Source organism: Solanum dulcamara, chromosome 1, assembly GCF_947179165.1.
Source record: "Solanum dulcamara chromosome 1, daSolDulc1.2, whole genome shotgun sequence".
Classification (NCBI taxonomy): domain Eukaryota; kingdom Viridiplantae; phylum Streptophyta; class Magnoliopsida; order Solanales; family Solanaceae; genus Solanum; species Solanum dulcamara.
This window is the reverse complement of record NC_077237.1, coordinates 82,747,150-82,773,058: the sequence shown is the minus strand read 5'-3', so window position 1 is coordinate 82,773,058 and position 25,909 is coordinate 82,747,150. Positions and strand designations below refer to the sequence as shown.

General features: G+C 37.4%; 1 protein-coding gene across 1 annotated transcript; it reads left to right on the top strand.

Moving 5' to 3' along the window:
- The first annotated feature begins 166 nt into the window (after nucleotides 1-166).
- LOC129894928 (protein SABRE-like) lies at nucleotides 167-25,133 on the top strand. Its single transcript, XM_055970520.1, has 24 exons — nucleotides 167-221; nucleotides 811-894; nucleotides 1,315-1,475; nucleotides 2,124-2,399; nucleotides 4,006-4,265; nucleotides 6,048-6,261; nucleotides 6,435-6,605; nucleotides 6,702-6,779; nucleotides 7,420-7,671; nucleotides 8,293-10,377; nucleotides 11,378-13,271; nucleotides 13,651-13,751; nucleotides 16,494-16,850; nucleotides 16,956-17,074; nucleotides 17,259-17,508; nucleotides 18,375-18,599; nucleotides 19,937-20,076; nucleotides 22,011-22,083; nucleotides 22,299-22,400; nucleotides 22,506-22,637; nucleotides 22,857-23,186; nucleotides 23,272-23,439; nucleotides 23,629-24,001; nucleotides 24,636-25,133. The coding sequence occupies exons 1-24, from the start codon at nucleotides 167-169 to the stop codon at nucleotides 24,734-24,736; spliced, it is 8,001 nt and encodes a 2,666-aa protein (XP_055826495.1). The 3' UTR covers nucleotides 24,737-25,133.
- The last annotated feature ends 776 nt before the right edge of the window (nucleotides 25,134-25,909 follow it).

Below are 25,909 nucleotides of genomic sequence, written 5' to 3'. Positions count from 1 at the left end.
CTTAAAGCTTATGAAACTCAAAATTTCCAAGGACTTAACTTTTCATAAGATTTTCTAAAAATCAACACCCGGTAACAATTAGAAACGACTCGGGGCATCTAAATGGAGGGGTAAAATGGTCATTTTACAAAAATTCCAAAAAAATGACCTTGAGGGTCATTACAATATGAGTGCCAGCGGAACCACTTCCCATGCTCTGTGCTTTCTTTTTGAATGCTCAGGTTAGGAACAGCTCTTAAAGGATCCAGGTTCCAAACTGAACCTCACAATTACTATGCCACCTTCCCTGATTATTTTTTTTGGCACATGAAGCACCAATTGTTATGAACTTTTTTTTCTTGATAACCGTGGTGTCCGGGCTAGCTTGTGTGCATTTTGACTAATTCCATGGGGCACATGCTATTTTTTACCAGCACACGTACCGGGTAACACTACCCATCAAGGTTTGGACAGATGGGAAGACATCACCAAGTGTGTTTTGCCAGTTGGGAATAGAACCTGAGACTCACGGTTCTCAAACTACTTCATTGACCACTAGGCCACACCCTTGGGTGCATCCGGTTGATTTGTGCTTTGTTACCCGTTCTCAGGTTCTCAGCTGCAGGATAGCTTCACATACTGCCTTAATAAGAAGCATACTTTTCTTGATTGTCTTGTGATCCATAAAGATGAATGAGGGAAGCCTCATAGCCTGCTCCTATGTAATCTATGATAGAATGACTCACAGTGAACAGCCAATTGCTATGCCCCTCCCATTTCCATGTATCCTGTTCCATCATTGAAAATTTTTTTCTTGTACAATTGCTCAAGGAGGTTTTGGAGCTCTTCCACTTCTAGGTCCTACTGATGTCTTTGGAATTATAAGTCCTACAGAGATTCTCCTCCCCGTGACATGTTTGTCATGTTAGGATCTGAAATGTGACTTTTATTCTTAAAGCTTTAATTGCTAGTTCTAGTGTAAGAACATTTACCATAGTTTTCCTGGAAAGCATTTTCTCTTTGCAAGCCAAGTGTATTGGTAGAGATACCAGAGGCAACTCAACTTATGATGTATTAGGCTAGTACATTGTCAATTTCACATAGCTACTTGCTGTCCTGATAGTATACTCTTGAAGACCTTGATTGACACAGTGTTAGTAGCCATCATTTTCCAAACTTGCACATATTCACTTGGTGTCTACTGTCTACCCTTTGGCAAGACTTGCCAGAGATCATGTAACTAATCTAGAGATGATTCTTTCATCATAGCTTGAGTTGGACTGTTGTGGGCAAGGCCTTCTCATTAGAATGAATCATTTAGTATTGGCTATCCAGTGCCTTTGGAAAAATTGGATTCTTCATTCAAAGTGGTTTGTGAGCCACAAGTGTCTGTTGTCTATAAGGTTGTTATTACTCCTTTTGTTATTCTGTGTGTTTTTGCTTCTGTAACGATTAACAAATGGGAGAAGGAGAACGGAATGCCTAGTATTCTCCAAGTATTGGGTTTTCTGTTGTTATTGGGAATGTTGCTGCTAAGATATATAAATCATTGCCTGTAAGAATATACTTCAGTAGCAGAAATCCTTAAATAATGTGTAAACAGAGATTGCTTTTTCACACTATTTCGGTGTATGCATACATTGTCTGAAGTACTTAGAGTGATGTACACTTGACCAGCTTTGTCCATGACAGAAAGCAAGGTTTTAAATCAGCTAAGAACGTGGAAGATTACTTTGGCATTCTTGGCATCAGATCTTCTAAGTTCCAGGATATGACCTTACTGGAACAGTGTCCTTGTTAGCAAGCATTTCCATTTATTAGGAAAAAATTGGGTATCTAGAATTTTAAAGATAACATTTGCCATTTTTTGTACTATGTCTTTGAGTTCCAAATGTAGAAATTAATGTTGTGGTAAGGTATGTTATTCAGTACTCGGGATGGTTCTTGCACCTAGTGCACAGTGATTTGTCTACTGTCTTACACTTAAGGGAATTCTTAACCCTGTATAACTGTTTTGGCCTTGAGTTGCAAGTTTGTGATTGTTTACTTGTCAAGACAACAATCCCTACAAGTTGTTCTATTTATTCCTGAGTCATAGGTTACTTTAAATCATTATTCTCATCACGATAACTGATAATTTTCAGGGTGCTGTTGAGAGCATATCCATCAGCGAAGTCAGACTCAGTATTCGACAGTCCTTGGTTAAGATCGGGGCTGGTTTGATTTCCAGGGATCCTAAACTACATCTGTTAATATGTGGACTAAAAGTTGTAACGAGGGCCTCAAGTAAAAGCTCAAAGAAAACAAGCTCAAAGAGAACAAGATCTCGTAAATCTTGGAAATTAGGTAGAGGAAAGTGGATGATTGTAACTAATATAGCCAGGTTCTTGTCGGTTTCTATAACTGAGACGGTTGTAAAGGTAAGCCTGATTCCAATCATCACACTTGGATCTTTTTGGTGTTTATGATTATTGTTTTACTTGCCTTTTCTTCCACCATATTGTTGCACCAAAAACTCCAATGGATGTTGCTTTTGCAGTTATCTTTTTGTCAAATTTATGACTTTTGTGATTGTTCATGCTGAAAATACTTATTACAATATTTGTATAATCTTTTGAGTCACTGAGATTTTTTCTTTATGTGTGAGCGGTAATAACAAAACAAGGATATTAATTGATTTTGCTTGTAGCGTGCACTACTTCCTTTCTGTTCAACTTATCATAGTAGGATTCGAATTGTAATGCATACAAGAAATCAGTTGAAGTATACTTGGAGATCAAGGTTCAAATCCCAACAAAGACAAAAACTAGGTGGCTTTTTCCCATTTGTCTAAGCTTTAGTGGGCAGACTCACCCGATATCTGTGGTAGTGGGAGATAAAAGGTACCCAGTGGAATAGTCGAGTGTGTGCAAGCTTGCCCGGACAATACCGTTATTTAGAAAAAACAAAAGAAACCAGTTGAAGTACATAATTGGCTGATGGGAACATATTAAATTTTTGGGTTATCAGATTTGGCGATAAATGTGAAAATAGAGATCCTACTAATATTAACCCGAATTATGTAATCTGCAACTTGTGGCTAATATTTAAGAATTTATATGAGTGCCATTGTAACGTGTTGATGTGTTCTATACTTAAACATGAGGGCGTGCCAGAACAGTTTCAGGAGGGCAGCATTTTACAACTTTAGGCATTTTTGGGGAGATAGTGGGACTATATGAAGTAAAGGTAAATGTTCAGTCGGTGCAAACTGAGAAGAGCTTGCAAGGAAGTAGCTTTAAGAGTGCAGGCAAGAACAAAAAGTAACAGAGAAAAAACAAGAAATGGAATAAAAAATGCTTGGAGTTGGTGTGATCAACAATGTTAGTATGTCAAGATATGAAAATGACGAGAACCTCAATGAGCTGAGTGTTGTCTTAAGGGGTTCATTTGCTGTAATAACTTATCTGAGATATTTGGGGGATAGGTACTTTGAGGCTTGGATATAACTTTTGGTTTATTGGTATACTCCGGTGTACATGGGTTCCCCTTTAACTGCTTCTAATTCAATTATCTTACCTACCAAAAGAAAAAATGTGTTCTTGTTTACTTTTTCAAAGTTATATATGGGACACTGAATTAAATATTTTAGACTCTTCTTATATTTTTGGGTACAGATTATTAAAAAGCACTACCAAGAAGAGGATAATTTGTACTACATTAGTTAGTGGTAGTGTGGAATATTTTTAATGCTTTATTTGCATGGAAATGCATTACCCATAAAGTGAAGGAAATGTACAAAAGTAGTTACTGTGTTGCAATGGGCTGTAGCCTTTGTGTAGTATGTCGATGCAGTGATAGCTATATAAAGTTGTTCTTAATGGGACATCCATTTTGACCTGAGTATGTTCCTAATTGGTTGTGATGTACATGTTCTTTAATTTTCCCTTTTTTGTGCTTATGTTTAGCTTGTTTATTTTGTTAGTTTTTTCCCCACTCATATTTTTTGTTTCTTATGCATGTTGGTTCACTTTTTAAATTTTGTAGACACCAAAAGCTGGTTTGGAAGTTAAAGAAATGACACTTGATATATCTAAAGATAGTGGACCAGAGCCAACCTTGTCTGTCAAGTTTCGCATTGTTTCTATTCTTGTTCTCTTATGCGAATCACAAACCAGTTCTGGTCAATCATCAGTGCACAGTGGATCTTTCCCTGCCAACCATGCAATACAAACCATGACGGAAAAGACCTCTGCTCCTTTCAGTTGCGAGGAGGTTTATCTCTTGTGTGAGTTTGGCCATGATAGGTATACTTTTTTCAATTGTTTCATTGTTTGAAAAAAATCATTTATGTAGCTTAGCCTATTCAGTAACTGACAATTTATAGCACCTCCCCTCTTGTCATTCCAATTGTAGTTACTTCTCTTTTAGCCTGTACATGGTGAGACAGACTTTGTTGGCATATACTTTCTGGTTGCATTAAATCAGAAAATAAGCTTTCAGAGTACCATAATGTCCATGCCATTATTTTTTATTTTTTTAAAGGATAGAACATGCAACTTTCTGAATACTTTGAACACCCTTTGCCGCTGGGCCGGCCATCTCAATTAATTCGTGTTATGACATTCTAACAGCTCGATCCATCTCATTACCTTTGATGTTTTAAACCAAGAGAATCCTATTCTAGGATAATCATTTGGCTCAACTATTTCTACATATTCTTGCTTTTTATAGGTTATAACTTATAAGTATAAAAATGTAAACCAAAATGGTTTAGTCTTCTTTGGAAGTAGAGTCTTCAAGCATCTCCTACAACTAAATTTCCAAAAGATGGAAAATAGTTCTCCTCCCTGACAACATAAGATGCCTTATGTTACAGAGTAACGGTGACTCTCAATATGCTGTACACAAGTGGCAAATAGCTAAACTAGAGCTTTGTTTGGTTTCTCATCTAAAGCAAGTCATTTTGTCCAATTAAACCTTAGAAGCTTATTCTTATGTAAAGAATGAGTGGTCCCAACTTATTTATTAAGAAAGCAGCTGTTCGACATGCAATTTATGTAGAGGTAGTTACAGCTCCCTTTCCATATCTAACTGCATTAAGATTGAGAATGAAAGAACGAATTGAGCTTATACAGGTTGAGCAAGAAGGAACTTTCTTCGATCACGTCTTCTTGTTTGATGGGAACCATGGATATGTCAAAAGGGGCTGATTTAGCACCCTAAAAGTTCTTTGATAAATCTTAAAGGTTAGAGACAAATTTCATTGTGGAGAACCTAATTTCTTGTTTATAAGGATGTACCACCTATATTTATATAGGAAAAGGATACTTTTAAAACCCCAATCACAGGAAAAATAGGATGGTAGATTGTCAATCAAGAAACAAAAAGGAAGGCAGTAAGATCGAAGTTCCACAATTCATTGGAATTGGATTGATAGTAGATATCTGAAATCAATCAAATACACAATTATAGGGATGTAAATATTTGGGCTAGAGTTTCTTGGTGCTCGATAAAAATAGCACTTTCCTGGTGCTGTTATTGTGAATAAAATCACCTTACTTTATCATAAACAGGTTTGAGCTAGAGTTGCTATATCATGCACACTGTGCTTGAAAGTGACATTGGAACAATATTTGACCTTTTAACTTAAATATGTCCTGCATGAAGGGGACAAGTTTTTCTTGGCTTTGCTAGATAAAAGGTTCACCAGTTATTTAAACAACAACCAGCTTTTTGAAACGATAAAGTTTTGGGGCATAAAAACAATCAACTTAATTAGATCTTCTCACTTCTCATTGTTAGATTAGACGGGAAGTATATCATCCGATAGACCCTGTTTGCTACTATTCTTTTACTTCATATGGTAGGCACATGCTTGATTTAAATCATTTAGTCGTGACTTATTCAAATGTGTGAACATTTGAATAACGGGTCCCATCTCTCTCCAAAACTAACGTGATAGTTTCCCATCATTGGGATTTCTATCTATAGTCATGTAATCTGATCTTAGAGAAACCAACTTTTGATCTTTTATTCTGATGTCTACTGTGTCTCATTCCTTCTCTTTGCTGTTTCTTTCCATTTAGGGAAGCAGGAATTGTTGTTAGGAATGTGGATATCAGAAATGGTGAAATTTCTGTTAATCTGAATGAGCAGCTGCTTCTTAAAAAGAAAGGTGCTGAAACTGTACATGTTACTGTAAAGCCGATGAATGAATCTGGTACTGCTGAAAAACCAGAGAAAAAACCAGCAGCATTGGCTGTTATGAGAGAAAAATATGCTTCTATGTTTCCAGAAAAGGTCAGTTATTTCCTTATTCTCAAAAACAGATGCAGTTAGGGTAACAGCTTTTATCTAGCAGTTAAAATAGAAGTGACTTGTGAATTAGGCAGCATCTCGTGCAATGCTTGGTAAATAATACATGATTGACATACTGCATACCAGCACTCTACTTACTGTATTTTGTTTGATAGCTTAGCTTCACTTTACCCAAAGTGGATATGAAGTTCGTGCACCGAGTAGAGGGTTTTATGGTTGAGAATAGCATTATGGGCATCCAACTAAAAGGCTCAAAAACTCAATCGGTTGAAGATGTTGGAGAAATCACACAACTTCACGTTCAGTTGGAGATCAGTGAGATTCATGTATGTTTGCCTGGTTAATTCCTTAAAACTCTTCTTTACGATAAAATTTCTATTGCCTATTATTTATCTAAATATTGATTCTTTACTATTCTGTAGCTACTTAAAGATGCTGGCACATCAATCCTCGAGTTATCAAAACTTGAAATAATCGCTTCAGTTTATATTCCAGTTGAGGTAAAATGCTTGCTTTTAATGGTACCGATTTCTTAGCTTTCGTATTTTTGGCACTCTGCTATACAGGTAACATTGTACCACGTGGTAAAGTTTCTTCTTTCACTCTTGAGAAGACAAACTTGGGCATATTATTTGTACCTCAGTGAAGTCCTCAAAATTTGATACGGTAATTAAGATGATTAGATATTGCCTTCCTCAAAATACCAAGCATGATGAAGAAAATTATGCCTAGGGAGGGGTCTAGGTCCTTTTTACGTGTTCTTTAACCTTTGTTTCTTAGTGGCTAACTTCTAACACATGATTCTTGTATGTAATCGCGTTGATTAGCTGGCAGTTCTGCAAGGTCTGTAGGAGTTTGTTCCTAAATATTCCTGTAGTTTTAGTTGCAAACATAATTTTTATTTTCTTTATCAGGATTTGAAATGTTTGCATGGTTTTGCATGTTGCTGCTATAACATATGTTGTGTTTGTTAAGGGTTTACCTCTATATGTGTGCTCTTCTACAGCACCATTTATAAGGATTCATGGGTATTGCTGTATATCATCTTTTTAATGCTTCCCTTTGGCATTCATTATTTCTGTAATTCTTAAGTCAATTTCTTCTCCTGCAATTTGATCATTCGTAACCTTTTGTTTTCAGCCTGCTTCACCGATCAGATGTGAAATTGGTGTTAAGCTGGGAGGTACCCGGTGCAAGCTCATAATTACTAGATTAAATCCTTGGCTGCGCCTTCATGCTTCAAAGAAAAAGAAGATGGTACTCCGAGAAGAAAGTTCTACTCGTGAAAAATCAAGGTCATCTGATCATAAAGCCATCATATGGACCTCCACTATTTCTGCCCCTGAATTGACTATAATGGTCTATGATCTTAATGGCTTGCCATTGTGTCATGTAAGACTTCTGTAGTTTATACACATCTTTGACTCTTGTTGAAATGTTGTTCCTGACTCGAAATTCTTCTCTTTGATCCTTCTCAATTTTTTTATGTTTTCACTTCACACAGAAAACATTTACTGATCCTAGCTCAAAGAAAAAAAAATTGAGTCTGGCTTTTTGCACAAATTTACTTTAGCTGTTTGGATGATTTAGCTAGAATGCAATACTTAAATATTTAAATACAGATCTGCTGAAATTTTGTGGGTTAAGGTGGTAGTTGCATCAGCATGGTAAAGATATTGGTCTTGAACTCTTTCCTATAATTTACAACTTCTCAGCTACAAAGGATTCACGGAGTTGGTAAGCTTTTGTGTGAACTGATTTTCTTTTCCTTCCCTTGTATTCAAGGCCGTGTTGTTTTCAACTTCAATTAGTTTCTCCTTCTATGCAAAGTACTTAACAGAAAAATTTACATCACTATTAGCATGGATAATTAGCACGTCGGCTGGTATCAGTAAAATACAATTCATTGTAGACATGTTATTTTGTCCTCTTCTGCTTAAAATCATAAATATGATGCATTGTCCTTCATTATAAAAACATGATACATTGTCCTTTTTCATCTGTAAATTGTAGGGTTGTTCTCAGTCATTACATGTCTTTTCCAACAATTCATCAAGTGCAGATGCAGCAGTGCAAGTGGAAATTGTTGAATTTAATCTTAACATGTCTGACGAGCATCAAGAATGCTTAAAGGACCTGTTTAGGGTTGAAATAAACACTTCACTAATTCATATAGTAAAAGTCAGTCTTGATTTAGGCAGGAAAACTCTGGATTCACCTGAAGACGGTCTTAACTGTAAAAAAGTTCTCTCTATTGATTTTACTGGCATGAGTATATACTTGACCTATAGGCGCCTCGCATCCCTGATTTCGGCAGCTTTCTCTTTCAAGCGTTTCCTGAAGAGTTTTTCTGTTTCTGGTAAGAAAGCAACTACTCAGGGAACGAAATCATCCAAGCCATCAGGAAAAGGGATTCATGTAATAAAATTCAATCTACAACAGTGCTCTTTAAATATAAGTGGAGAGGTGGGCTTGGAAAATGCTGTTGTTCCTGACCCGAAACGGGTCAACTACGGATCTCAGGGTGGTCGTACTGTGATTAGTGTTTTAGCTGATGGTACACCCCGCACCGCAAATATAATATCTACAGCTCCAGATGAGCTAGAAAAAGTGAAGTATTCTGTGTCCGTTGATATTTCCCACCTCAAATTTTGTATGAACAAGGAGAAACAATCAACACAAGTGGAGCTTGGAAGAGCCAAATCTATCTATCAAGAACATTTACAAGATAGAAACCTTGGAACTAAAGTTACATTGCTTGACATGCAGAATACAAAGTTTGTGAAACGATCTGGTGGCCTTAAAGAGATTGCGATGTGCTCTCTCTTTAGTGCTACCGATATATCGGTGAGATGGGAGCCTGATGCGCATATAGCATTGGTTGAGTTGGCTTTGCAATTGAAGTTGCTCGTGCACAATCAGAAGCTTCAGGATCCTTCTAAAGAAGGAGATCTTAAAGATAACGAGCAGAGCAAAGACTCCAAGGAATCACAAAAGCTGGAGAAACAACACAAGAAAAGAGAATCGGTTTTTGCTGTTGATGTGGAAGTGCTTAATATATCTGCTGAAGTTGGAGATGGTGTTGAGCTGTATGTTCAGGTGCAGTCGATCTTTTCAGAAAATGCTCAGATAGGTATGCTTCTTGAAGGGATCATGCTCAAGTTCAATGATGCAAGAATATTCAGAAGCAGCAGGATGCAAATCTCTCGTATTCCCAAACCCTCTAGCACTGCACCTAATGAAAAACCTGAGAATGGCACAACATGGGATTGGGTAATTCAAGCCCTTGATGTTCATATATGCCTGCCGTACAGGTTGCAGTTGCGTGCAATTGATGATTCTGTTGAGGATATGATTCGAGCTTTAAAGCTCGTAACTGCTGCAAAGACTAAACTTATGTTTCCCAATAAGGAAGAGAAACCGAAAGCTAAAAAGATTAGTTCAACAAAACTTGGTCGAGTCAGACTCTGCATAAAGAAGCTCATAGCTGATATTGAAGAAGAACCACTACAGGGATGGCTTGATGAACATTATCAGCTATGGAAGAACGGGGCTTGTGAATCAGCTGTCAGATTAAACTTTCTTGATGAACTTATTTCGAAAGGAGGAAAATGTGGAAGTGCTGCTGAAGGAAATGATCCTCTCGATGATGGCAAGATCAATATTATTGGAGAAGATATTGATGTAGAGGATACTTCAGCCATTCAGAAACTGCGAGAGAAGATCTACAAGCAGTCATTCAGGTCATATTACCAAGCATGCCAGAAGCTTGTTCAGGCAGAAGGATCTGGGGCCTGTATTGAAGGATTTCAAGCGGGTTTCAAGCTTAGCACTGCAAGAACTTCTCTTTTTTCAATTTCTGCTACTGAATTAGATGTAAGCTTGACAAAAATTGAAGGAGGTGATGCAGGGATGATAGAGCTTCTGCAAAAGCTCGATCCAGTATGTCGTGCACATAGCATCCCATTTTCACGATTATATGGTGCTAACATCAATTTGCGTACAGGTTCTCTTGCTATTCTGATAAGAAACTACACATGTCCTCTACTTGCTGCTAATTCAGGCCGTTGTGAAGGCCGTCTTATAATGGCTCAGCAGGTGCAATCTCTAGCTCTTTGTTTTTTCATCCTCCTCAGACCTCCAACCGCTTATGGCTTTTTCTGAAAATATATGGTCATGAAAAGGCAAATAACTTTTCCTGCATCTGCTGTCTGCTCCATTTTGTTTCTGGATATCCTGTGATACTTATATACTTCATTTTCTCAATATGCTGTGAACATGAAGTTGCTTCTTCTCATAATGTAGACAGTAGGAGATTCTCCATCTAATAGTTTTCAATTTGACCTCCCAAATTTGTTGTAACTGCTATCATTTGATCATTCTAAAAAATTGAAGAGACTAGACGTAAGTATTGCACATGCAAGTGCTAATGTTTTAAACTCTGCCAATCAAAGCACAGTTTTACTTGCTCTAGTACTGGAAATATTAGTATGACCCATATGACTTGAAATGTTAATTGTGACAGATGAGTAAAGTCCCTGTTAAATCACCATGACATAGCTATCAGCTTTGATAGTACTACAGCGTTATATCACTCTTAAGGAATAAATCAAAATATTATTTTCATTATGGTGCAGTCTTAAGTGTTGCCTTTGTCTTGTTAATTTCACTTTCTGTTGTGTTATGGCTACAAGGACGAGTAGTGCTGCTTCTATTTTCACTCGGTCGGTGTTTTAGTTCACTTAATGCTCAACAAACTCCTGAGTCGTGTGTATTTTTAACTCTTTTTGCTAAGGTCCATTCGTACGCTAATGACATCCATAAGCAAAGATTTCATAAGCTGTAACTAAGATTCTACTAGGTGAAATAATCTTGAGTGAGATAATAATAACATTTAACTGTATGTTCATCCTTGCACCTTGGAATTGGATAATCCTAAAGCAGAAGATGTCCAACTTTTTCTCATTTATTTTCTCTTGAGAAGTTTATTTATCAGTTTTTTCAAAAGGTTTATTCATCAATTGCCTTTTGATTGTGTGGAAATCTGTTGATGTACGCTGGAATAGTGGTGAACCTTGTTTGTCAATATTAATTGCAGGCAACACCCTTTCAGCCCCAAATGCAGCAAAATGTGTTCATTGGGAGATGGAGGAAGGTCCGTCTGCTTCGATCACTCACTGGGACAACTCCACCAATGAAAACATATTTGGATTTGCCCTTACATTTTCAGAAAGCAGAAATTTCGTATGGAGTTGGTTTTGAACCTGCTTTTACTGATCTCAGCTATGCTTTCACTGTGGCCCTTCGTAGGGCCCATTTGAGCATCAGAAATCCAAATCCGGATCCTCCAGTACCTAAAAAGGAAAAGAGCTTGCCATGGTGGGATGAAATGAGAAACTACATTCATGGGAACTCCACCTTATATTTTGGTGAGGCTCAAATCAATGTTCTTTCCACTACTGATCCTTATGAAAAATCCAATAAGCTTAAGGTAGCAACTGGGTATTTGGAAATCCAGCAGGCAGATGGTCGTATTTATGCTTTCGCAAAGGACTTTAAGATTCTATTAAGCAGTTTGGATATCTTGTCGAAGAACGCCAACTTAAAACATCCAAGTGGCTTTTCTTGCACTTTCATAGAAGCCCCGGCCTTTAGTGTTGAAGTGATAATGGAATGGGGTTGTGATTCTGGAAATCCTCTAAACCATTATTTATTTGCTCTTCCAATTGAAGGTGTGCCTCGTGAAAAAGTTTTTGATCCCTTTAGATCAACGTCTCTGTCCCTACGGTGGAATCTTTTGCTTAGGCCCTCTCTTCCCTTCGATGATAATCAGTCAGAATTACCCTCTGCGGATAATCAAGGTGTCTCGAGCGGTACTGCCTCTGGTGCTCTCAAGCAAGATAATGGGTCAGTCAATTCCCCAACAATACAGGTTGGTCCTCATGATTTGGCATGGCTAATCAAATTTTGGAACTTAAACTTCATTCCTCCTCACAAGTTGCGGACCTTTTCAAGATGGCCCCGTTTTGGAGTTCCAAGAGTTCCTAGATCTGGCAATCTGTCAATGGATAGAGTAATGACCGAATTTATGTTTAGAGTTGATTCGACACCAACATGTATAAAGCATATGCCTTTATATGATGATGACCCAGCGAAGGGGCTGACAATTACAGTGGCAAAGTTCAAATTAGAAATTTATTTAGGCCGGGGAAAGCAAAAATTTACATTTGAGAGTGTACGTGATCCTCTTGAACTTGTGTACCAAGGAATTGACCTTCACATTCCAAAGGCATTTATCAGCAGAGATGATAGCATCAGTGTTGCAAAAGTAGTTCAAATGGCTAAAAAAGATTCACAATCTGCGCTTTTGGATATGTCTACTAATGATAAACCTAGCAGTAGGAGTGGCAGCATGGACAGACATCAAGATGATGGTTTCCTTTTATCATCCGAGTACTTCACCATCAGAAGGCAATCCCCAAAGGCTGACCCAGAAAGGTTATTGGCATGGCAAGAAGCTGGTAGAAGAAATATAGAGACGACTTGCGTTAGGTCTGAGGTCGACAATGGGAGTGGAAGTGATGAGGAAACAAGATCTGACCCAAGTGATGATGATGGATACAATGTAGTGATAGCAGATAATTGTCAACGTATCTTTGTCTATGGTCTTAAGATTTTGTGGACACTTGAAATCAGAGATGCTGTTCGGTCCTGGGGAGCTGGATTATCTAAAGCCTTTGAACCTTCAAAGCCATCTCCCTCTAGGCAATACGCCCAACGAAAGCTGCTGGAGGAGAGTAAGGTAATTAATAATACTGAATCACGCGAAGATGATAACCAGAAGTCTCCTCCCAGTCAAGATGCAGGGCTATCAAGGAGTCAAGATGATAACCATAAATCTCCTCCAGAACCTGCAGGGCCATCAAAATCACAATCAGAACCACCTCCATCAAATGCAATCAAAGCAGACACTCCTCAGTCTAGTTCTACAGGTAAGCTCTAACTGAAACTTGAATTCTTGTCATACTTAGGAATGGAATGTGTATTCTACTTTGGGGAATATGGAAGCATAACGCCACAATTTCCTGAAGGGAGTGCGTAGATATCTATAAAGTTAGGCTACGCATTTCACTAATTTTACAGTCTGACTAGCAGGAACAACTTTTTTACTAGTAACTGTAGGTATTAGGTTTATCCAGCTTACTTGATGGAACATTTTGACAATCAGTTTGTTGAACTAACAGGAGATAGCTGCATGTGCATGTGATTAAGAGGAACATTTACATACTCTTTGAGATGTGCATGAGAATCTTTTGGTGAACTCCTCACTGCTAAATGCTTGGGTTGTCCTTTTTTGTTCTTTATTACCAGAAAAACTTGGTATTGCTGAAGACTCTGAGGGGGAGGGCACTCGCCATTTTATGGTGAATGTCATTGAACCACAGTTCAATCTTCACTCCGAGGATGCAAATGTAAGTTGATAAAGACTCATTCTTGGGGAAAATGTTAATTTTAAGACTAACTAGGTCATAATTTCATAGTTTATTTCATCATTATTATTCACAGTTAATTATCAATATTTGTTTATTTTCTTTCTCTGTTGCTTGATCCATTTGTTGGATGATTTTATAACTGACGAGAGAGGAGATTAGTTCGTTCATTCATTCATTCATATTAAGAAATGGAAAATGGAGGAACCACAAGGAGATAAGTCTGTTGAAGACCATCTGTTCTATTTAAATTGGGAAAAACAAGGAGAAATGCCTTCAAGTTGGTTAACAAGTTTTTTACTTATCCAAGACCCAACAAAAAATATTGTAATGCATATAGAGGATTGATACAGCCAAATCAATTAGTTTGTGATGAGGGTATAAGTAGAATGCAAAGCTTATCTTCATAAGTAACCAGCCCCTGGTATAGCTTTCTTTTGTTTTTGGTGTAGAATGGAACATGTGGATGATGCTGTATTAATTCTTGAGTTGATAGAATCACGACTGGCCTAGTCAGGAGTATACTTTTGCTAGATGTATTTTTGTGCTTCTTCTGTACAGTTATCACAACACATTCTTGGTGCTGATTCTTAATATAAAACACCTTACCTTCTCAACAACAAAAAAATTGATTCTCACCCTTATTATATTTATGACTTTCTCATCACCATTGCTATTTAGCAGATATGTAAAGAGATTAAACTTTGTACAGTATTATATACTACCCTTTATCATCAGTCTGACAATAAGAATCCTAAGATTTGGGTTGGACCATGCCAAAATTATTATTGAGCTCTTGCAAGGTTGGAACTGACAGGGGTTTAGTTAGAAATATCTAAAAACATGGAATACCATACCTCAGGCCATTTGGTGGACTGTCTGGCTCAAAAGAAACAACAGAATTTTTTAAGGCAAAAAGAGAAATATACACGACCTTAGACAGAGATGCATTTTTTGTTAGGTTTTTGTTGCAATCTGGTTATTGAACGTGATGTTGATGGAATGCTAGACTCAATAGGGATCGAACAACCTGTAATTATGCCTGATGCACTGAATTAGTGCATAAATTTATACAATCTCTAAGTACTTACAAAAGAAAAAAGAATCTAAAGATTTATGATTTATCTCTTTTCTACAATGGAGCTTCTTTTTCTTTTCTTTTCAATTTTATTTTCAAGTTCTCCCTTCCCCTGCAAAGAAGGAGAATGTTGGATCTTGATTGATTTTTCTTATGACTTGGGGGTTTGCTGCATGAAGCTTTTAAGAAAATGTACTCCTCTAGGACTGCTTAATGGCTTGAGGTAGAAAATACTTTCTGTAGATTCCATCTCTTAACCTCAAATGTGAGCATTCTCCATTATCTCTACGATATGTTTCCCATATTTGCCTGTGGTGATGGAGCACTGTCATTTGAACATAAAACTTCTCTTAGAGCAACTTTTAACCTCATAATCTCTTTGAATGCAAAATGTGTCTTCAGTTCTTTTAATTGATTTTTTCCAGTATCCCCATTATGGCTTTCACAAGTATAGCTTTTCCCCTTTCCAAATGGTAATTTGAGTCTTAGGAACCATTGAGAGCGAAACTTGAATAGTTGATACATCTGGTTTGCAGACTTCTACTTTTTCTGGTGGGAAGTATACATTTCACTCTTTATGTAGTTTTATTGTGTAGACTAGGTCGACTAGGTTCTGTTGTTGAATGTCAGATTTCTTTCTTTTGACTAGTTCTTGATATAATTTTCATGGTAAAATCAAAATTAATTAGACCAAAACTAACGTCCAATTGGTTTTGTGGTAAGAGCGCAACGGTGATGTGTGGGTTAAGCGCATGTCACAGGTTGAACCCTGTTGCAGAAAAATCCTAATATGTTAGTGGAGAAAGGTAGAGGTGTGGGCCCATCAACCAATGAGTTGTGAACCATGCCCCGTTGACCCTCAGGGATTTCTTGGTTATTAAAAAAAACCAACATCTAATACTCTTCTTGTTTCCTTATGCTGCTGCGACAGCTATGTGTTGGAAAATTTGATTTCAAGTCAGGACTACCTCACAACCAAGCACCTTTTTGTTTTCTTTTATATACAACTATCAGATATATCCTCCAGCGCTCACAGTAACTTTGTTGATGGAATTTGGCTTAATATCCCGTTGCATATTTTTGCTTATATATGCATTATATCATGCATACATTTGGACATATTCGGTTAAAATACGTTCGAGCATGGAACTATGCCTCTCACATACATGACAAACTTTCAATAAAGCTGAGAGAGTTTCTTAGTTTCTTACTGGTAACAAGGAGATGCACTTAGCAGAGGTCCTGGAACAATATCTGCTAATAAAGAAAATAGCAGAAACACTTGCATAACGATGAATACTTGGTTTATCATTTATGAATATGAGATAATTTATGGTACAGTTACTGGAAGTGTGTGTGTTGTTTCCCCCAAGTGCTTCCAACTTCCAAGTTTGATTTATTCTAGCATTGAATGCTAGAAGACACTGAGAAATTGCCTTATGAATAAGTATCAATGTATCATTACAAATTCCATGTTCGATTCCGAGTTCTTATGTAAGCATTTTCAGGGAAATTTGTAATCCAACATACATGACATTGGTAGTCCTACGGATACAAGAAAGTCTAAAGATGATCTATGTGTAATCTGTAGCAATACTTTGATTTTTCATCTATGCTAATGCTACACAACCCTTGCTCCTTGACAGGGTAGATTTCTGTTAGCTGCTGTGAGCGGTCGTGTTTTGGCTCGTTCGTTCCATTCAGTTATTTCCATTGGTTGCGAAGTGATTGAGCAAGCTCTTGGTGGAGGAGGTGTCCAAATTCCTGAGTCTCAACCACAAATGACGTGGAATCGCATGGAGTTGTCTGTGATGTTAGAACAGGTACAGGCACATGTTGCCCCAACTGATGTAGATCCAGGGGCTGGACTGCAGTGGCTCCCTAAAATTCGTAGATGCTCACCTAAAGTTAAACGCACTGGAGCACTACTTGAAAGAGTGTTTATGCCTTGCGATATGTATTTCCGCTACACTAGACATAAAAGCGGAACCACACAGTTGAAGGTATGCTTGGTTTCTGAATCTGTGACAACCTGTTGACATTGTTTCATGGGATCACAAGTGTACTATCTTTTGTTTGATTCTCAATTATGATAATGTTCTATCCAGGTGAAACCCTTGAAGGAACTGTCATTCAATTCACACAACATAACAGCAGCAATGACGTCTCGCCAATTTCAAGTTATGATAGATGTGTTGACCAATCTTCTCCTTGCTCGGGCTCCAAAGTACGGACACCTATTAAAATGTGTCATTAATTTTTACTGAACATCTTACAGATTTAACTTGCTTATGTGGGAGTGGCATCTATCTTATTTTGTTCCTATAAATACTTGGATTTTAGGACAGTTGCTTCCAAATCATCATTTTATATTAAGTTTTCAACTAAGCTAATTGAGATTGCTACTTCAGGCCTCGAAAAGTTAGTTTGTCATATTCAGAAGGTGGTGATGAAGACGAAGAAGAAGAGGTTGATGAAGTCGTTCCTGATGGAGTGGAAGAGGTAGAATTAGCAAGAGTGGACCTTGAACATAAAGCACGAGCGCAGAAGTTGATCCAGGAAGATATTAGGAAATTATCTCTTTGTACTGATGTTTCCACGGACCCGGGCCCCGTAAAGGAGGGTGATCTCTGGATTATTAGTGGTGGAAGGTCCATATTGGTAAGACAGGAACTTTCTGAAGCCCTTCACCTTTATGAATGTGGTACAAGTCCCCGACCTTTTTTTTTCTGAAATAACAGTGTTGTCAAAGGCGAAAAACATATAAAAGTTCCCAAGGTCTATTGGGGCTTTATACGAAAAGAAAATTAAAGCGTGAGCTTTAGTAATGAAAGATGCAGTGAAGAAAAAAATAAAACATACCTATGTTATGCAGAAAAGGTAACTATAAAGAGAAATAGCAATTATATGAACATAATAATTGGAAAACTGTAACTAATTGAAATATGAAGTGGAAATTTTTTTAAAGCAAGTACTAAAACTTTGACCTTATCCAAAAAAAAGGTACTAAAACTGATTTAAGATTTTGATTAAGATGCAAAGTTGCAGTTTTAGGTTTCTAGTTCCGCTTAAGTGGCTAGTTTTCTTATATTAAATTTCTAAATTTCTTTCTCTTACAATCTAATTCATGCACTACTTTTCCTTACTGTGTAACTCTTTATTCGGTTATATTGAAGCACACTCCATTTGCGGCCAACTTATGTTAATCCTAATAACAATTGGCTGGTTTGCTTTCGATTCATTTTTTCGAAATGCACCCCAGTATTCAACCTAGCAGCTAGTTTCTTTGGGGAATTTACCCTAGTTATGATGATTTGCATGTTTGGTCCCTCGTCTCTAGTAGATTCACCATGAGTGGTCACTAGTGTCATCGGTTGTTTTAAACACAGACGGGTCACACTACTGGTTGTTTGGAACAGAATGCCAAGGCTGAAAGGCAGGCGGTCATTGGTCATTGTACAAATTTTATTACAATACTAAATAGGAGGTCTATTAAAGTGAAGGCTTCTTATGTTGACTGTCTACAGGTGCAAAAACTGAAGAAAGATCTGATAAATGCTAAAAAATCTAGAAAAGTTTCATCTGCTTCTCTAAGAATGGCATTACAGAAGGCGGCACAGCTACGGTTGATGGAGAAAGAAAAAAACAAAAGTCCTTCTTGCGCTATGCGCATCTCTTTGCAAATTAATAAAGTGGTCTGGAGTATGCTTGTGGATGGTAAATCATTTGGTGAAGCTGAAATAAATGACATGGTGAGTCTCTATATAATTTCATCATGTTTGGTTCAATCTTTCCTAGGCTGAAATTCCCATGGAGGTTCTCTATTGAGGAGATACCAGTTAAAAAATATGCATATCTTTCATCAGTAGGCTTTTATGTCACACTAGTCAGCTGACAGGGAATACTGAAATTCTGCAACAAAATGAATTGTTATGTAGAAACTGCTGGCTTGGGAGTCTGGTATTTGTTTGTCAGTGAACTAATCCTTTGTGTTCTCTTATTAGTTCAGGACCTCCTTTCTGCTTCCGCCCAATAAACAGAAGATAATCAAAGTAGTCTAAACTGTACCACTGTTCTACAGTGAACTAGCAGCTAAATCTTTTGATTATTCTAGAAGTTAGAAATTTCCCAAATCAGGTAATGTACTGTTAAACACTCCATAACTTAGGGTTTTGCACTCTGCGTCATGCTGAGGTTGGTCTTCTATTCCAAAAGGTGGCAATTTTGTGAAAAATGTGAAAACCCTCTTTCCCCATAACGAACGGCAAAAAATATTGGAAAACTACATACTAATCCACAAGTTGGAGATTGCAAAACTTGTGGCAAAGAGAACATTCTGAACTATGAATTTTTTTGTTAATCTAAACAAATCATTCCTTAGTCAGATGTGAGTCATCATCTAGGCTTTTGATTTACTGCTATAGCATGATCGAATCATTTTTAGCTGGTCTATTCAATGTAGGATATATTCCAATACACTACTTTACCTAGACATCTGCATTAGAAATAAGGTTCAAGTAAGCAAAGTTCCATCTTTTCGAATCAAGGCAGAGAAACATTCTGGGTGGTCTTTTGCACCTCCATGATTTTGAAGCTGCTAGGTCCACAAGAGGAGAGCCCTCAGTCCACTGCATGTCATGGATTCTTTATGAAAGTGCAGTGCCTAGTGCACATATAATTTCAAGACTCGGTGTCAGTTAAATGTAAAAGAATGGTTCTTTCCCTATTCTGGTGCTTGAATATTTGCCAGCTATATCCTCCTACTATGTAGCTTTGTTCGCTATCAATAAAGACACCCAACTTATGGGTTCTTATTAGAAAAAAGGTTAGCAAAGTTCAGACCAGGACACTTACATTTGAACAGTAAAGTTCTGGCTAAGAAGATCAGGGCTTAGGTGAGGGTATTCTCTTGCTATTGAAGCTCTTTTGATTTTAGTAATGCATTTGACCAGGAAAAAGTGATTACTTGTCCTTTTTAGCTGTTTTGTAATCTTCAATTCTGATATTTTTTGTTATCAGAACTGAATGTAGTTTCTTTCACATGGAACCACTTGAATCAAAATATTTTATTTTCCATTTCTCAATGCAGATATATGATTTTGACCGGGATTACAAAGATATTGGGATTGCTAAGTTCACAATAAAGTGCTTTGTTATGAGAAACTGCCTGCCGAATGCCAAGTCAGATATGCTTCTATCAGCATGGAATCCTCCTCCAGAATGGGGAAAGTAATGCTGCTCTTTTTGTTTCTTTTCATCTCTGTTCTCCTTCTTGCATTATTAGTCATGCATCTTGTTTGTGCATTTCTCCTTTTGCTGGTTGGTGCCTTAATTGAATCTTTCTGTTGTTTCTTTTTTGAGTCAAAGGTAACCGATTGTATTAAACCATAACTTAGCACATGAAAAAAATGCTAAGTTAAGAACTTTACAAAAATATACTTGCAAACAAAACAGGAGCCCCTTTTCAAAAGATGAAAACTTATAAATTGCCAATTAAATCTACTAATTTTCCTATATCGCCCCACATATTCTGTTTACACCAAAAAAGAAGTAGACTAAGACAGTTCATCCTAATCTTCTGGATAGGACTGCTAATGTCTTCAAATTGTCTTGAGTTCCTTTCTTTCCAAATTATCCACCATATATACCAATCTTCATCTCCACTTCTTTTCCCCACACTCTTCCAGCAGCTAAGAAGACCCAATGTCGATCCAGGCATAACCCATTTGACACCCAAAATACAAAAGAACATGTTTCACAGATTTGTAGTTGTCTTACAAGGTAAAAAGAGATGCTCATTATTTTCAGCAGTCTGCCCAATTAATAGACATCTTGAACAAATATGACGACCTCTTCTTTGTAACTTGTCTTGTGTTAAACAAGCTTTCCTGATCACCAGCCAAATAAAGCATGAGACTTTCATAGGGATTTTTGCCCTCCAAACTTCCTTCCAATGCCAATTTAACTTGATTGGGCCTCTCTGATTTAGGTACCAATAAGCAGATTTGACTGAGAAGGTACCTTTGGTATTACATTTCCATCAGAGACTGTCTGGTCTCTCATTTATGGCATTAAAGGATTCTAACAACTGTAACATTGCAGCAACAATTTCAGTTTCCTAATCATTAAGAGCCCTCCTAAAATTTAAGTTCCACCCTTGATGATTACACATTTGATTGATACTAGCATTACTTTGGGGACAAATTGAAAATAGTACAGGATTAGTGGCCTTTAAACTGCTCTGTCCAATACAATGATCTTCCCAGAATGCCGTCTTCCTTCCATCATCCTCAGAAATCTCCACTTACCCCAGAACTCCTGCCATTGGATCCTGATAGCTTTCCAGATACTACTACCATGTGGACTATCAGACTCATGTGTAATCCACTGATTGATTGAGTCTTTCTGTTTTATGGCTATGTATGTATGTCTAATGAGCTTTTATCACTGTAATCCTTTTCCTGAATTGAAGATAATGTTCCATCAGGACATGTCCTCATTTACAGCTTTTCTCTAGTACCTGAAACATATTTTTCCTGTCCGCAGAACAGTGTCTCATGCCCTTAATTGGCTGTCATGTCCTGATCTGTTATGCTTATCCTTTTGCACTTAATCCATGCCCTGTAACCATCATCTTGCACTTAATTGAACAAAATCTGGTCCTAGTACTCAATTATTCCATATTTGGGCAATTAGTTTTGGCCAAAGTACTTACCCATTATTACGTCTGTGTACATGATTTGATTAGTAACAGAACGTACTTGATTATTACAACTGTCCTCTTGTAATAGCTCCGTATACCTTATTATCTGAAACCTAGTTAAAGTTGGTGTTCGATTCCTGTCTAATTCATCGAGTTTGTGTGGCAAAGGCAAGACAGAGCTCTCTTTTACTTCTACCTAGAATTAAGAGTATCAACACTTGGCTTAATGTCGATGTCTTCTGAAAACCACTAGGCTTTCATTGCATAAAATTCTTTTCTTTTTTTTGGTCACCACATCCATATTGAAAAGGAAAAAGAGAAGCATCATTAGATGAAAATTGAAAAATCTGCTAATGGGAGGACTGGTAGCTTACCTAGCAATGTTCTTAGAAATCATAATGTTGTTTTTTCTTGTTCCATTGCATTGTTATCATACTATCTTTACTTGTCATTACCTCAGAAAAGTGATGGTCCGGGTAGATGCTAAACAGGGGGCTCCGAAAGACGGAAACTCTACCATTGAACTGTTGCAGGTAATAATAGTTCTTTTTGAGAAAGATATTGAACCTTTTAAGTTATTTCTTTTCTTGAGAAGATGTCACATAGTCCGGAACTTAAATTTATCTCATTGAATTATTCATTAGATCTTTGCATTAGGACAGTTCTAAGAGATCAATCCTTTTGCATTCTTTTGTTGTCTTTTGTGATAATTCTTCTTATAACCTGTTTAGAGTTTTCCTTTGTGTAGGTGGAAATATACCCCTTAAAGATACATCTAACTGAGTCAATGTACAGCATGATGTGGGCATATTTTTTTCCAGAAGAGGAACAAGACTCCCACAGGCGGCAGGTGTGTCTCAGGTCCCATTTATCAGTTGTACTACACAATGATTTTTAACCCATGTGATATTTTGATTATGTGACAAGACAATGTTCAAAACATTTTTTTTTGTAGGAAGTATGGAAAGTTTCAACTACTGCTGGTGCCAAGCGTGCAAAAAAAGGCTCTTCAGTGCAGGAAGCACCAGTGTCAAGTAGCCATTTACCTAAAGATTCTCAGTCTTCCTCTTATGGTGATTTATCCCAGGTGAGTCTCTGATTCCTTAAGCTGGTTGTTGTTTGCTTATTCATCTTGCTAACTAATGGAAGCAGACGGTGGAGTGAACTGTGCTTCGTGCGTCCTCTTTATTCAAGTTTATTTTACAGACATGGGCAAGTTCTCCAGTATACTTGCTTAATCTCTAACCAAACAATTCTCGAGCATATCCTTTTCGACAAATGAGTTTTGTGGGCTGAATGTGTGCAGGCAACAAAGAACCAAAAAGCTAATGCTAGTGTTGTGGCCCCTAAGCTAAGACGAACGTCCTCCTTTGACAGAAACTGGGAAGAAAATGTAGCTGAATCTGTTGCTAATGAACTTGTACTGCAAATGCACTCATCAAGTGTTTCTTCTTCCAAAAGTGGGTCCCTTGCAAGTATTGAGCATCCAGATGAAGCTAACAGAAACAAATTCAAGGAATCGAAATTAATTAAATCTGGTCGTTCTAACGAGGAGAAAAAGGTGGGGAAGGCACATGACGAGAAAAAATCTAGGCCCCGAAGAATGAGAGAGTTCCATAATATCAAGATTAGTCAAGTTAGTCAATTTTTTGTCATTATGTGTTTGTTTTGTAAATTTGTTAGTTCCTTAACTAACTCATTCTTATTTATGCATGGGTTAGGTTGAGTTACAAATTACTTATGAAGGATCGAGATTTGCTGTGGGTGATATGAGACTGCTGATGGATACATTCCATCGTGTTGAATTTACTGGGACCTGGCAGAGATTATTCTCACGAGTTAGGAAGCATATCATCTGGGGAGTTCTTAAATCAGTAACGGGAATGCAGGTTATAATCCCTGGAATTTATTTTTAACTTCTCATTGCCTAGCCAATATTAAATCAATGTTTTCAGCTTCTGGTTCATGTAGCTACATTACAACCACCCCTCTTCTGTGATAAGTATCTGAGACTGTTAGATTACCTCAGGGGGTTCTTAAAGCTTAACTCTGGCCTATGTCTGTTAATTTTAATACAGGGAAAGAAGTTTAAAGCAAACAACCAAAAGGAAGCCGGTCCTTCTGGTGTTCCCAATATTGATCTGAATCTCAGTGATAGTGATGGTGGTTCAGCTGAAAAATCTGAGCAGAATCCGTTATCCTGGCCTAAGCGTCCCACTGATGGTGCAGGTGATGGTTTTGTCACCTCAGTGAAAGGCCTTTTTAATTCTCAGCGTAAAAAGGCTAAGGCTTTCGTGCTTCGGACAATGAGGGGTGAAGAAGATGACTTGCACGCTGACTGGAGCGAAGGTGAGGCTGATTTCTCTCCCTTTGCCAGACAACTAACCATAACAAAGGCCAAGAAGCTGATTAGACGACATACAAAGAAGTTCCGTCCTAGAGGAGCAAAAGGTTGGTTGATCTCTGACATTCGAATGTTCTCTTTTTGCATATTGGGCCTTCTGTCTTTCATGAGGATAACATTATATCAAGGGAAAATGGCTAAAATGACGACTAAACTATGACCGGGTTTGCAGTAACACACTCATACTTTACGGGGGATCTATTATCCCCCTTGAATACTTTCTTAAAGCATTTTTTGGCATATATCCGCCGTGACACAAGCCAAAACTCGATTATGGAAGAATATAGTGATTCACGAGATTAAATTCCAAGAGATTCAAGTGATTTCTTCATGGAAAAATTGAAGTGTGAAGGAGAGGGTTTCCGTTTTTCTTTTGTTCGAAGAGTGTAAATGAGTGATGACAACCGAACCCCTTTGTGTTTTTGCCTTTTTATCAGCACGTGCGTACAAATAAAATAACAAAGCTTTGATTTGTTATTCAGCTCACCCAATAAATGTCAAAGAAATGCTTTAAAAATATCCAGGGGGGTCGTAGTAACCCCATAAGGTATAATTGTGTTACTACAAATCCAGCCGTAGTATAGGCGTCATTTTAGCCATTTTCCCTAATATCAAATATTGTAACCTCCATGCTACACTGAGTATCAGTGACTGTTTTGCTGATCCACTATTCCTTTCCAGGTTTATCTTCTCATAAAGATTCACTTCCCTCATCGCCAAGTGCAAACGCCACATTTGACAGTGATTCTTCAAGCGAAACATCACCTTACGAGCAAGAGTAGCAGAACTTGATAACAGTAAAACAAATATGATTTTAGGATGTAAAGTGGGACTGCCAATTGCAGCCTCGACGACTCCTGCTTAGATTATGTGAAAATGCCTACTTGTTCTAAAAAGCAGAACAAGGTAAGAGCTGTCCACTACCTATTAACATATCATTGCCGTTTAGAGCTCTGAAGATATATTGGAAAATAGATGTGAGGTGACAACCTTTGAGTCATGGTTCATTTTTACTCTTCTTTTTATTCTGTCACCCATGTAAAATGGACTTTTGGACCTGTAATAGTTCAAAATTTTGTAATCATGTCCTATGTTTAGCAAAAAGCCAAAGAGTTTATCACTGCAAATACCCATACATTTAGCACTGTAAAATTATGAAATTTCATTTGCTAAAATCTTTCACACTGCATCACGATTGTGAAGAAAGGTCCAAAATTGCCTCTATGATTTGCGAAATGATCTACTTTTTCCCTCCGTATAAAGTTGGGGTCAATTATGCCCTCGCCGTTGAAAGTTGGTGCACATTTGCCTATATTTGTCAATTAAACAAACAATATCATTATAACATAGAAAAAAAATGAAAAATGACCCAAAGTTACCCTTATTGTCTTCAGCTGACATCTATGCCTTCTAACTTTGGGTATGCATAAGTAGACACTTAAACTTGTATAAAATTAAACAAGTAGACACATGTGTCCTACGTAACATAATATACGTAGGATGCCACGTAGGACACAAAATTGCCATGTAGTACGAGTGTTTTATTTATTCAAGTTTTGGATAGTTAAAGTATCTACTTGTGCACTAGTAAAGTTAGAGGTCATAGTCAACTGAAGCCAAGTTAAAAGTCATATTTATGTATATCGTAAATGTTCTAAATTCATCCTCTTTCCATCTATTTGAATTGATGTGGTTGCGGGTTGTGGCCTTTTGCCAAACCCTGCTAACATGAGTTGCTTTGTGCATCGGACTACCCCTTTTTCTCTCTGTATAGTTTGATTTAAAAAGATTTCCGTTCAACTGAATTTGAGTTTAGAAGTTAAAAATTAGTGTTTATTTTGATCGTCATTTGGTTTTTGGAAATGGCGCGATGAAGAAGTGTCTAATTAGTAACTATAACTGTTTTATTGAGACTTTGCTAGCAATGTAGAATGATGCAGAATTCATGGAATTTG

Bases quoted from the DNA above. Each gene is read 5' to 3' on its own strand.
- LOC129894928 (XM_055970520.1), top strand. From the start codon at position 167: ATGAGTGCCAGCGGAACCACTTCCCATGCTCTGTGCTTTCTTTTTGAA. The intron at 4,266-6,047 runs GTATACTTTTTT...CTTTCCATTTAG, and splicing joins TGTGAGTTTGGCCATGATAG to GGAAGCAGGAATTGTTGTTA. The intron at 6,606-6,701 runs GTATGTTTGCCT...ACTATTCTGTAG, and splicing joins TGGAGATCAGTGAGATTCAT to CTACTTAAAGATGCTGGCAC.